Source organism: Indicator indicator, chromosome 6 (genome assembly GCF_027791375.1).
Source record: "Indicator indicator isolate 239-I01 chromosome 6, UM_Iind_1.1, whole genome shotgun sequence".
Taxonomy (NCBI): domain Eukaryota; kingdom Metazoa; phylum Chordata; class Aves; order Piciformes; family Indicatoridae; genus Indicator; species Indicator indicator.
The window spans coordinates 28161699-28176062 of NC_072015.1; the positions used below are offsets into that span (position 1 = coordinate 28161699).

Sequence of the window (14364 nt, forward strand, 5' to 3'; positions counted from 1 at the left end):
AAACCATAAAATACATAAAGCACTGACTTTTCACTGTCTAACTGAGTTTCAGAAGTTAATGTTGACTTGATGCTGTCATAACATCAAGTTTCACAAGCACAGGTAACTATAAAAACTTGTGGCTGACCATTCCACCTAAAATGATAAATGAGGCCCAAAAGCAAGAATTTAAATAGAAAGAAAAATCAAGTGAAGCCATTTGAGTGGCAATATTCACCGCATTCTCCCTTTTATTTTATGATATTTTCAAGTCCAACATTGTATACTTTCACACTTCTGAGAAACATGCAAATAGTTCAAGTTATTTGAAAACCAAAAAATGTAAGATGATGCTATTTTGTAACTTCTTTGGGCCACATTAAGTACACACTACAGGGTCAAATAGGATATTAAAGTCACAGCATTAACTGCACAACCTAAGTGTGTAACTATATATGAACCCTATCTGTCATGTTTTTAATCTTTTATTTATTTATTCAAGATAAAGATTTTCTACATCTCAGCCAGACACTTCACTTGAGTAGTTACATCAAACAATGAGACATACAGAGTGAAAGCCATCCATCACCAGGCATCGACATGAGTTTGAATTGAAATATTAGATCTAAGAAAAAAAAAAGTAATTAAGAATTTTCTAATAAGAAAGTCTCTGCAACTTCAAATTCTGACCATAAGTATTTTCCTTCTTGGGTCATTCCATTACAAATACAAAGCCCTGATTTTTAAGAAGAAAATGTGGAGGAAAATTGAAGTTACCAAATTGAACTCAAACTGCCATCTCTGAAGACCTAGAGCAAACCATGCACCAGAACCACCTAAAGCAGTTTCCCCATCAGGACCAGCATGAACATTCCACTTTTAAGAGCTAAATTAAAGAGCTTACTTGATTGATAAAATAGCTTTAAAAAGTATTTTTGAACCTCGCATTCTGGAACAACATGAAGGATAATGGCTTCAACTAGCAAAGAGCAGATTCAGATTGGATGCTAGGAACAAGTTTTTTATTATGAGGGTGGTGGAGCACTGGAAAAGGTTGCCCAGGGAGGTGGCTGGGGGCCCACCACTGAAGATATTCAAGGTGAAGCTTGAAAAGGCCCTGGGCAACCTGATCGAACAGAGGATGCCCCTGCTCAGTGCAGAGGGGATTGGACTAGACGACCTTTGGAGGTCCCTTCCAACCCAGACCATTCTATGATTCTATAGCTAAACATTTGACAACGCAGTTTGCTGGTAGCTAACTGACTACCCTGCTACACACCCACACATAACTGGTCAGATAAGCTTGATCCAACACATACACTATGAAAATCAACTTAATTTCACTATATTTTTTGGGAAGGCAAAGGGTAAGGGAGTTATGCACCCAGCAGCTTTGTAGTGCCCACAAAATTCAAATCTTTTAATAGAGAAAACTGAACTTGAGTAAACACAGGCTTACATAATCCACCATGTTTTCCACAGCTACCAGCATAATATGGCCTTAATATGTTCACTCTGATTCACAAAGGACGAAATAAATCCCCATCAATAAAGGATTAAAAATGGCGCAGGTCAATTTCTGTTAACTTTAGCAAATATCAATCAACATTTTGACAAAAAGAACTTAAAAATCCCTCCCAGTTTTGTGTGTCTGCTTCCATTTTAGTTTTAAAGCCCTTCTACCGATTCCATTCTGGGACATGGAGCTAAGATAATGTCTAAACCAGTCATCAAATTATAATTTATCTTGATTACTTTCAGGACTTCCAGGAAAAAAGAAAAAAATCAGTGGACATTTGCCTTATCCACATTTATTTACTTTGTAAAAGACTGTAGCCTTAGCTCTTACGGATTTTAGAATAAGACTACACTTGTCACCTATGAAATTTGTTGTATAAATTGTACATTCTTTTACAAAAGTAATGAAAGGCAACATAAAAATTACAAAAGAAACCAAGAAAACTTTGATTTTGTTTTGTATCAACTAGAAAAATCACCAAGGTACAGGTACTAAACCAAAATTTTTTTTTTTTTTTAAAGTAAGTAAAGCCATTGGGGGGATCCCTCCACAGACTCTTACAGGAATGTTAAAAGGTTGCAAAAGGAAAAGAATTTGTTTGATAATTTGTATTACTGATAAGATGTTTTGCTTAGGTTTGGAAGACAGCTGTGTAATAATTAAAAACCTCAGCCTAAGAAAATCCCAAGAAACGTATCTGAGGCTAATGTGAACCCATTCTTCCTCAAGTTCTTGGAATTTCAGCCATAAATTGCAATTAGGAGTATGGTTTCACCCACAGGAAACCAGTATTTTCAAATCCACTTCTTTTAAAGGACGATTTCCACAATTAAATGCATATTGGTTAATTGCTATACAATTTAAGAACACGTATCCAAGCACACCCAATGTGTCACAAATACATTTAAATTGCTGCCTCATGAGTATTGTTGGTCATGCTGTGGCACACAGCGTGTCTGAAATGCACCTTCAACTGAAACACATTGATTTGTCCCACAAAGATGAGGTGGCTAACATCATCTAACAGGTAACAACACATCTATTACTCATTTTGCAACACTAAGGGTTATGTCTTCAACAGCTCACTACCATCCATTCTGTTAAAACCCTTCATTCAGATCCATGCCTCTTTCCTCCTTCAGAGAAGAAGGGTAACCTTTGTCGTGTTTCAGAATGTGCCAAAATTTCCCCCAGAGGCAACACCTCAGTCAGCATCTTTTCCTTTACAACGGTTTTTAAGTACAGATGACAGAACTACAAGTCCTGAATGTCTACTACTAAATATTGGATTGGTTTCTCTGGCTCAGAAGGCCTTATTCCATACACCAGTTTTCACTACTTACAAAATCTCTCCTTTTTGCATTTGCTAAGCAAGTGCTTAGCAAAGAATGCATAACTGATTACTATCCCAAGTATTTATTTTTACATTTGTCCATATTAAAAAAAAATACTAGATGGGTCAAAAGTTATTTCAGCTGGAAATACAATTTTACTTTAAGTTATTACTGACTTTAACTGGAGCAGAATCAAGCCCTGAAGCACAATAGCACTTTTTTTTCCCCTTCTTCTTCTTTTTTTTTAATCTGTCTTGCTCACACATCTTCCTGGAGATAAATAACATACTAAACCACCAAAATCTTAAAACACAGTAAATAAAAATCTAGCCAAGCTATCCATTTTGCAAATATTAAACCTATGAATTGAAAAGAAGATGAGAAGAGAAGAGAAGAGAAGAGAAGAGAAGAGAAGAGAAGAGAAGAGAAGAGAAGAGACCCATCAAGTATTTACTTCTCAACCAGCATTAGATTCTTCTTCTTTTTTTTAAAGCTTGTAACAACTTGGGGTTTTTAATTAGAATTATAATTGGACACTATTCCAAATATTGTGATGGCATTTTAAAAAATCCTATTTAATTAAAAAAGAGTTATTAATTTTTTCTATTTCAAACCAGAATGGACTTTGAATCGAGACTTCAAATGAATCATTACTTGTTTCATAGTCCACTGCATCCTACTCTTTTCCCCTCCAAGAAGAGTAAGTTTCTGCCTCTACAAAACATCATGCAGCAAGTCAAATTTGACAAGATATAGTCAGCTTCTGTGAAAAAGAAGACATTTTGCAAGCAATAAAAGCAAAAAATATCTCCAGCCCTATGAAAAGTTCACTTTAGTTACCCTTTATCCCAGAAATTAAAAAAAAGGAAAAAAAGAGGCACTATAGAGTATTGCAAAGAATATGTCACCATTTATTTTACTCAAGCATATACAGGTCAAAATTCAAGCTTTAAAAAACCCCACATAAAATGAGCCACAAATGGCTCAGAACAGCAATACCTGCCTAAGACAAATATTCCATGTCAAACTGGCATTCCAGTTCTAAAAAGAGCTTCTCATTTTCACTAACTCACATCTACCAACTGAGCAATTATGCAATATGTGGGTGTACCTTGCAGTCGTTTTCTTAACATCTGCATTCAGTGTTAAATTCTAACTGTACAAGATGTCTGATATTTTTGCTTTATCTTCAGCCTTCAAAGTGGTAGGTTTACCAGAGGCAAAAACCACGCACCAGAGAATATGAGTCATATAATAAAGAAACGACTCTTCCCCTTCTCCCCCTTCCACCCTGGAGCTATAATAACCTAAAGACACTCTATTGTAAGTGGCTTCTTTGGCAGTATTGATAACATCAACGGCTTGCAATTGCTTAGCCAATGAATGAAGATTTTTTTTCAATCCATAGCAAATTTTTCTCAATATCATTTTAAGGCAAATCTGAAATTGTGCTACTGCAAAAATGAATTTCCTTAGAATATTCAGAAGGTATAGGCACTTTGCTTTCAAGTCAGGCATAAAACATATAACATTCTGTGCACATTCCTATAAAGAGCAACATTAAAATACAAAAGTCATTAAACATCACATGCCTATGCAAGGTATTTCTCATTTGTCTATAAAAGAGCAGCCTCTACATAGAAATCCTTCATTTTCTAATGATTCCATATCAAAAGATGGCAACACTGACACAGAACTAAACCCTTGCTCATGCCAAAAGAAGCAAATCACTTAACCACCAGTTACACGAGTTTTCACTCAGAAGGGCCATAAGTATGGAAAACAACACGGGGGCCACTCTAAACTTCTATTCCCTTTTATATCCTTTTCTGTAGGTGGACTGTAACTCCTCAGACTGACACTCTGCACCTAATTTCATGTAGGAAACCAGATCTCAAGAAAGTCTCATCTGATGTGCCAGTATGTATGATCACAGCAGAAACGTTTGAGGAGCAGAACCAAACGCAGAGACAGTATTTACAAACAGCAGCAAATAAATCGGTAGCAACAAAACCTGGCACCACTAAAACAGGTGCAACCACCAGAATCAGGGAATAAAGTTCACCCAAGTGGTGACACTGGCATAAGCTCTCCCCATGACCATCTTCCACAAAGTAAAAACTCCAATGTTTCGGTAAATTGAAGTGAAGCAACACATTTCCCCTCAATGCAAAATAAATCAGTGTTTTCTCTTCTTACCTGTGTATAGTCAAAGTCAGAAAGCGGAGCTATACTCTTGATGTAGTCCATTCGAAATTGGTTTTCTGGGTTGGCCAATGGAACTGGGGGTATTAAAGTGCTCATAGCTGAAACTATAGTCTGGAATGGGATAAAACAAAAACACACACATTAATCTGGATAAATCTAGGAGAGGGGATCAATAGAAGATAATCCAATCTGATCAGCAAAATGGGATTTCTCTCAGCACAATCTTGGAGAGCACAATCCTCACCATTTTCAGTATACCCAAGCATTTAAGAACAGTATAAAGTGTGTTCTTACCACAATCGCATCTTTAACATTTTTCCGAATATCCAGTATTTTCTGTTTCTTTTCTCTGCATTAAAACAGAAACATTAACACTTTGATTTTTTTCTTCCAAAGCAGTTCAGTCACTTGCATTTCATCTTTTTTAATTTTTTTTTTCACTGATCGCTTATCTGCTCTTCATCGTTACAACACACTAACTGAAAAAGACAGCAAGACAAAAATGTATTTTCCCCCTTATCCCTCTTCTTGCATAGCATCAAGAGTGATGCATGTTCATTCCTGATACTGTTTTTTTTTTTTTTAAATCAGGCAATCATAGCCACATCTGCAAAGTCTCCCCTGATGGAACTGGAAGTCATTCTCTCGTTTCCACAGCATGCTGTAAACACGTTCTAAATTAACAACACATAGTTGGAGGCCAAGAGATAGCTAAAATTAAAGCTATGGATTAATGAGAATTTCTGGGCAAAGAGTTCTTCAGAGAGAACATGATGCAGCCTCAGAAAACAGAATGATTTCTAACAAACATGCACAATTAGTTTCAGTTTTACACTAACCCCAATACCGGAAAAACAGCAGCCACTCTCATCCTGAATATGACTTGACATGTATTTTTATATTGCAGACAGATGCAATATTTGGTTATTTGCCTCTATGTAAAAAGTAGTCGCCATGTTGTTGCTACACAGGGGCCTGTCAAGCGCTGCAGTAGCAACAGTGTAAAATACAGTAAAGGGGCCAGAAGAAAATGCAAATATACAATAGCTGTAATTTCCTTATTCTCGCTCCCTTTCCTCCCCTCCTTCCCCCAAAACGCAGTGTCAAGCCACCAAAACACAGAGGGTGAGAGGAGAAATTCCCTAGCCTGCCGTGTGATAACCTGTTCCCAACATTTTACGAAAAACAAGTCACAAAGTATCAGTAATTCTTACTCTGAATTAAATCCATTGACATGTAGGATTCGCATTTGTTTCACAATAGTGCTTTTTCCTGACTCACCAGCCCCTAAAAGAGAAAAAAGGAAAAGGGAGAACATTGTGATAACACGGTTCAGGCTGGGGGCTTGAGGTGGGTTTGGTTTTTCTGGGGGGACACGACAGCATCTCCCACCTCAGGCAGCATTTCTGTCTGTATGAATCCATGCGGCTCAGGCGCAGAGCACGATCTGGGCACGTCTCGCTTATTGCTCAAGACAACAGCCTACATTTTCCATACCTAAGGCTCACACAACCTCTCTCTCCCCTCTGCTGCCCGGGCGGGCTGGGGCCGATGCCCCCTCCTCTCCCCTTTGCCCCCCTCTACCCCTGTGCCCCCTTCATCCTTACCCAGCAGAAGCAAGCGGTGTGTCGCTTTATAAGCCAGCCTCTCTTTCTGCAACTGCTTCTCTATCTTTTTGTTGGCTTCTCGCTGCGCTTTCTCATCGATACGCTGATCCTCCGTTTTGCTGTTGCCCAAACACCCCATAGCCGCCGCTCAGGATGAATGTCAAACCGCTGCCTTTACAGATTGAATATTTACAGAAGGGAGGAAGGGGCGTGGGGGGGTAGGGGGAAGGCAGAAGACAAGTCTGTATATCCGTGTGTCTCTGCGACGGTTCCTCTTCTCCTCTTCCCCCCCGGCTGGCTCACAGAAAATGGTCTCTAGCCGCTCTCTGATCGCAGCCGAGTTGCTTCGCTCGCTCTCCCGAAGAGATGCGGAGAGCAGGCGGCAGAGGTAGCCGTGCCTCGGCAGGGAGGGGATAAGGGGGGGATACAAATCTGTGCAAAAATGCCTAACATGCAACGAGAGGGAGAAAAAGGCTGCTCCTGGAAATCAGCCGGGTGCCGCTCTCCCTCCCCACCGCGCACACAATCCCTATATTTCGCTGTAAAGGTCTATTTTTGTCTTCCTAACTCAGCACTGCCTCTTTCTGCGAGACCAGGAAACAGCCCAGCCACCAACCCTACGCGCAGGGTTGCCGAAGGAGAAAGGTAAAAGCCGGACCCGATCTACCTGGATCCTCCGGAGCCGCGGCCAGGCGGCTCCGCGGGGCCCGAGCCTCCCGCCGTCCCCCGGCCGTCCCTCGCCGCCCCCGGCGTCCGCCTCGGCCTCCGCGCCCCGCCTGCTGCCGCCAAAATCTGGATCTGGCATCGCCTCGGCGGGACCCGCGGCCTCTGGGCCCAGCCGCCAAACCACCCATCCCCCGGCCCGTTCCGGCCCCTCGGCTTGTGGCCTTGGGGAGGGGGAAAGGGATCGAGGAGGGGGGTTTCCTGACCTTTCCCCGCATTCCTCTGAAGTACTGGAAGAGCCTGACTGCTGCCACAGCAAGGTTTGGCACTGTTGGGTCTGGAATGCCAGGCTGCCACAGGTGATGGCTGCCGCCCTCAATGACCTGAAGGCAAATCGCCAGTGCCACCAGGGTGGGAAAGCAGCCTTCTAAGAGGGCATGCCGCCCATGCTGTGATGGGCATACACGGAATCATAGACTGCTTTGGGTTGGAAGGGACCTGTAAAGGTCACCTAGTCCAAACCCTCTGCAGTGCGCAGGGACATCTGCAACTAGAGCAGGTTGCTTAGAGCACCATCCAACCTGATCTGGAATGATTCCAGGGATGGGGCATCCATGACCTCTCTGGGCAACCTGGGCTAGTGTTTCACTACCATCACAGGAAAAAAATGGCTCCTTCTATCTAGTCTAATTCTCCCCTCTTTAGCTTAAAACCATCACCCCTTGTCACAACAGGCCCTGCTAAACAGTCAGTCTCCGTCCTTCTTAGTTGATCCTTTTAAGTACTGAAAGGCCACAATAAGGTCTCCCCAGAGCCTCCTCTTCTCCAGGCTGAACAACCCAAACTCTCTACACCTACATAAAATGCACAGGTCTAATCCAAACATGAGAATATACATGCTAATACCACCACCACAAATCTTAACAAGAAACCCTTTACCTCCATTTTAGGTCCTGAAACGAGCCATCAAGCTAGACAACATTACAGATAGTCCTTCTTGCTTCCAATCTGTCTTGCAAACTGGCACCTCAATGCAAAAGCACCTGGCTCTTCCTGACTAGAAACCACCTGCACTACCCAAATGTGATCCCCAATTCACTGAGGCACAAGAGCACTAAAGGATGGACACAACATCTTTTCAGTTCAAAAATATTTTCAACCTTTATCTCCAGCTATTATTATTCCTCCAGTCTTCTGAAGATCAATTATTGAAAAATTAGTACTTCGATAGCTACATATGTGTGCAAAATCCTAGTCCTGACTGAAAACAGAGAGATTGCCATTAACTTCAAGCTAAGGATCATTTTTATCTAGGAAGTCTTGAAATGCAGGGCAAAAATAAACTAGACTTTACGAGCAGAAGGATTTATTTTTTTTCACTTGCTCTCTCACTCAAGTGGGAAATGCTGGATGGAGGAAGAGGAACTGGTACCATCTACTTTGATTGCACACCACAGGAAAGTGAAAAGGGCAGGATCCAGAAAACAAACAGGTACTGCTCCACCTGCAGTTGGGTACATGGGCACAACTGCCAGATAGGTCAGGGACCTTTTTCGTATTGCTTGATCTAGATTCTGGAAACATTTTTCTTTTCCTCCTTACACAGGTGTGGGGATGGGACAGACACACACTACAGATAAAAACTGACAGGATGAACCAGGCTGAAATACATATTTTTAAGCATTACTGAACTGCTTTTTTTAAAGGACAGATTGTTTTTTTTTCTTATTGACATTTTCCTGTTTGGAAAGGAAAACTATCTTAGATACAGATAGGTTTGGAAGCAGAACCCAGGGTGACTGCTGTTTTTGGAGGCTGTTTGGTACAGGACCCACCACTAACAGCTTTTGTGAAGAGCAGTCATGTTTGCTTTCTGCTGCAGCCCTACAAGGGCTCCAAACTGAGCAGGCTTGGCTAGAAATCACTAACTGGGTCTGGATTTTCATATTCTTCAGTGCCAGAAGCCATAAATTATGATGCACAAGATGTGCGTAGCCATATTTATTTCCTATGTAAATATCTCAGTTTGGGACCTAGGTCCCCAATCTGGCTAGTGTCAGTCAGTAGTAGCAGCTAAATCTGCCTTGTTTCTTCCCTTCTTCTCCTCAGCAGTTTTTTTTTTTCCTTCATGTACTAATGTTGGGATTTTTGGTGCAGATTTGTTCCCAGCTTTGAAAAGGCTCAGTGCCAATAAATAGGATTTGACAGGATCCTGGTATATCCTGCTTTTACCTTTCTCCAAAAGAGGGAAAGTGTTTCTCATTTCCTCTCTCCCCTTGGAAAAACCCCATGACCCTTTTGGGTCTCTTCCTCCTGAGAAAAGAGCACACAGTTGAAGAATGACACACAAAAGCAACCTGTGCTCAGAGGAACTTTGGGCTGCAATCATATTCCCAATCCACCCTTTGCTTTTCCAAAATACAGGGCTTATCCTGACCCATTCAAAACTACAAAACTCTAGAAGCAACAATAAACACAAGAGAAGACTTCACCCTCTTTGGACACAGCAATTATTCTTTTTCCAGAGAGAAACCACAGCTACCACACCAATACATGTCCCCTCTGCACACAGATAACCCAAAACTTGGAGCATAGGAAAAGGTTTCAGCAACCCTGCTTCACACAACCACTGTGCAGCAGAAATCATATGTGGTAAGGAAAACAAAGTCCTGAGCAAGGGAAAGGAGATTTTTTTCCCCTGATCTTCCCAGGCAACCAATGTGGCATCCTCCTCAAGTTCCCAGTCTTCCTGAAAACGAGGTACCTCACATTGGTTCTGCCCCATCAGATCAGGCAACATATGTATGCATATATAAAAATATAAATACACACTGGGTGGGTATATGTGTGGAAAGATTCATCTTCTTCTGGTTTGTACTCAAACTTGGTCTTGTCCCATTGTGACACCAAGCAATAGAGCATAAGCCCTCCTGGAAGGAAACCGGAGACACCTTTATTTCCTGCTTTCCTTTGTGAGTTCCCACCTCAGGCTGCATTGTTTTTGAGCCTCAGGGTGAATGCTGAGGAGCTTGCTTGCTTGAGGCCATGTTTGCATTCTTCAGTGGAACAGAATCAACAACCCAGATGAAGCTAAGTTCAAGGAAACAGCCATACTGGGTAGCTGCCCCCACCACGAAGTCAGAGTCTTGTTTCTCATGCCCACTCTGAGTTAAGAGATACAAAACCCCAGTGAGAATTAATAGGGAGCCCCTACAAATACAGCTCAAGAGACCAGGTTGCTCCTTGCCCCTCTAATCCAGAGCAGGATTTATGCAGAGATTTTTCTTGCAAACGTTTAGGTGAAGTAGAGGAAGTTTCTCCACAGAAACCCTGCAGACCCTTTACACAACTTCTGTTGTGGCTTTTTTTCTCAAAAAACGAGTAAATGGAAAGGTGGATGTAAACAAAAGCTATGGGGGGAGTTAAACAACTGGAAAAGAGATTCTTCCTGTTTGCCATTCTTCCTGCCTCAGCCTTCATGAGGGTCTCTGAACTCTCTGCTGACACTGCTCTCAAGTATGGGCACTGCACTAGGAGGGTTGCTCTGTGATGACCTGACCTCCTTCTCTTTTTTTTTTTTTTTTTTTTGGCACAACACTGCACATCAGAATAAACAACTCACTAGGACCACCCCCTCCCCCCTTTTTTTTTAATTCCACCTTATCACCAAACCATGTTCTGAAAGGAGAAAAAGAAAGAGGTATTTGCGTATGTATTAAAGAAAAATAATTCTTTCTCTCTGGGAATAAATTCTTGGTAGGTTTGTCTCCCTGTAGATGTGAAGTATTAACACAAAAGTACATACTCTCTGGAAGGCCACATCTGGATTTTTTATAAAATACATGCACCAGGAACAAAAAAAAAGACAACTCTGGCTGCATTAAAAATACTAAGGGTCTAGAAAACACACAGTGCATGCTTTGCAGAGAAGTGAATGTCATGCTAAAAATCTAACCTTTTGTTTAAACCCATGACCTCAAAAAAGTCATTAAAAGAACTTCAAGAGGAGATCTTCTGTTTTAAGAAGCAGGATGGGAAAGATTCCAGAGAAGGTGAGGTATGTACTTCCCCAGTGACTGCAGACCTGAGCCCAAATCGACTTCACTTCCCTGGATAAAGGACAAACTCACTGATGCAGGAGAGGGTCAGGCAATGCTGAGGATCATGGCAATGCTCTGAGTAGTTCCCTTGCTCCCTGACCCAGTTTGCTGTCCCCATTCCCATGCCATACTCCTTTCCTTGGCAGCTGTCACCATGTAACTCACCTAACAAAACAACTTACCCCTTGCCTGCTCTTTCCCTCACAAACCACAACCCAGGCACAGGCAAGCAGCAAAAAGGAGAAAGGAGGCAAAGTGATGTGGTAGAAGACTACAGATTGAAAGTAACAGGATTTGAAGAGAAATTATGATAGCCTTTTGCCCTCAGAAAGCAATTGTGACAGGCTTCTGGGAAGCCTGTGTGGAAAAGCATCAGCTGTAAAGCATATTTGCAGTATGATTGTGTTAAACCATGTTCCACAAGGAAGCAGGAGTACAGGGGAATTTCTGCTCGGGCTATCCCCGGCAGCTCACGGTTTCCATTTAGATGCTCACTGGTAAGATAATTCTTGTGTTTGTTACTCGTCCTTTCTGACTAGAAATCCCTTCCTATGAAGAGAGACTCATGCTGCAGTACTCATTATACATCCATCCATCTCTCAGTACCATAGGCAGAAGTTGCTGACTGAAACTAACATCAATGCAGCAAGGTCATAATAACATGTAAAAGACTAAGTAACCTCCTGTGGTTTAAATATTCTTAGATATTACAATCAAATAACACCATTAAACAAAGTGACACAGATCCTTTTGCAGTAAGCAAAAGGACAACCACTCCTTTGATGACTTTATGAGGGTTTGTTATGGGATATGTTAGAGTGTTAGCAAAACAGGAGGCACTTTTCTGACAGTATTCCCATGTGTAGGGAGTTTCACTTGGCTGGGCAACCCTAGAGCACCCCTTCCCCACCCTCTTAAAGTGAATAAACAAAGTAGTAATGGAAAATTAGCTCTAATCAGTTATTTGGCAGAGTCCTTCCAATTAAACAGATGTAAATAAAGCCAGGTGAAATGTGCAGGTATCACCCTGATTTAGAAGTTAACTGATCAAGAAATAAGGAGTCAGCTAGAATTAAAGATGGGAGTTGCTGCCTGAAAAATAGGGATGGGGTGGAAATCTATACAGGAAACATGTCCTGAATTCTCTGCAACACACTTACCAATGTCTTGGAGCGATCGAAAAGCTGGGTAGATGTGGTACTGAAGGACATGGTTTAATGGTGACCTGGCAGTGCTGGGTTAATGGTTGGACTTGATGATCTTAAAACTGTTTTCCAACCTAAACAATTCTACGATTCTGTGATCTTGTGCAGCTGTAACAGTGAAGCCAAATAATTTATCTGCAATTTATGATGGGATTCGGATGTAATATAAAATTTTGCATTTAGTAATAGATGCCCAGGTTGATTACCATGATCTCCTTATCTGGACAGGAATGAAAAACTGGGAAAGGAAACTTTATGAGACACCAAACATATGTGAGATGTGCCTTAACCTCCCCTTTAACTCCAAAGCATATGCAGTCACAGCATGCCTGCCTCCAGCCCTATTCATCAGACAACGTTCTGCTGAGCTAGGTTGTCTCTACTCTCACCACAAACACATCTGCTCCATGATTTACTTGTGCTTGTATCTCCTTTGATATATGTATATATAGAGAGATATTCTTCAGTTTTCCCACTGTTAACTCCTCTGCTTGAGAAACTAAGTTTTAGCTAGCCCAGCAAATCGTTGATTTTCAGCACTCAGACTCAAAATTATGCTCTAATTCTTCTGAGTGCCTGCAATAATCATCAACAGTGTCCCTCAACATAAAATTTTTACAAATAAACACTATCCTTTCATACAAATACCTTAACATGAATCAAGGAATTCCATAACCACAGTCAGTGAGTGCCTAATAATGCAATTCCAATTCCCAGAAGCACTGCTAAATTCACAGTAAGTTTGTTTCCTAACCCTGTTCAAGGATCCCAATGTGGTACTATACACAAGAGGAATCAGTAAAACTTGGCTTCAGGAAATCACATTGCTAAGATGTGTGTAGCCTCACACAATCTCACACCCTGATTTATATCGACAATATTGCAGAAAGGCAGTTTTTGCTTGACAGCAGGAGTCTGGACTAGCAAATCCAGATAAAGCATCAAACCTTGTTGAATAAGAAACCACACAGTGGTTTTCTCCTCATCCATCTGTCTTCTCTTAACCTATACATCTGCTTGTAACAAATACTCGTTCAGTCATGTTCAGATTGGCCTTTTGTAGCACAAACCTTAAGTTCCCTATGGGTGAGACCACACCTGGAATAATGTGTCCAGTTTTGGGCACCCCAGTTGAAGAGAGTCAGGAATCTACTGGATAGAGTCCAAAAGAGAGCTGTGGGGATGACTACGAGACTTGAACATCTCTCCTATGAAGAAAGACTGAGAAAATTTGGGCTGTTTAGACTTGAGAAGAGAAGGCTAAGGGGGAACTTTATTAATGTCTGTAAATACCTGATGGGTGGGTGTCAACATGAAGGTGCCAGGCTCTTTTTGATAGTGCCCAGTGGTAGGACAAAGAACAACAGGTACAAGCTGAAACACAGGAAGTTCCACCTCAACATGAAGAGAAACTTCTTTCCTGTGAGGGTGATGAGGCACTAGAACGGGATGCCCATGGAGGTTGTGTAGTCTCCTTCTCTGGAGACTTTCAAACCCACCTGGATGCATTCCTTTTTGGCCTGCACTAGGTGATCCTGCTCTGGCAGGGAGGGTTGGACTAGATGATCTCTAGAGGCCCCTTCCAACCTCTAACATTCTATGACTCTATGATTCTATTTGTGTGATGTATGTGTGCAAATCAGATGATCTAGTGGGTTGAAGAGCTATCACGTATTTGCTCATGACTGAAAAGAGACATGACTTGTTGATCCAAGTGGTCCTTTCCAAACCTAAGTTTATGTTGCAATT

The 14364-nt window shown here is 41.5% G+C and overlaps 1 protein-coding gene across 3 annotated transcripts in view; it reads right to left on the reverse strand.

Moving 5' to 3' along the window:
- The window catches only part of GNAL (G protein subunit alpha L), a 224311-nt gene that overhangs the window by 137750 nt on the left and 72197 nt on the right, over positions 1–14364 (reverse strand). Inside the window, exons 1-4 of one of the 3 annotated variants that reach the window (XM_054381570.1) lie at positions 6648–6786; positions 6255–6327; positions 5335–5389; positions 5032–5151 (exon numbers count right to left, since the gene is read on the reverse strand). In XM_054381570.1, the coding sequence (XP_054237545.1) occupies positions 5032–5151; positions 5335–5389; positions 6255–6327; positions 6648–6786 (387 nt within the window). Of the gene's footprint in view, positions 1–5031; positions 5152–5334; positions 5390–6254; positions 6333–6559; positions 6787–14364 lie in introns of those variants that run through there. The other 2 variants (XM_054381569.1, XM_054381568.1) reach the window with 2 other exon arrangements.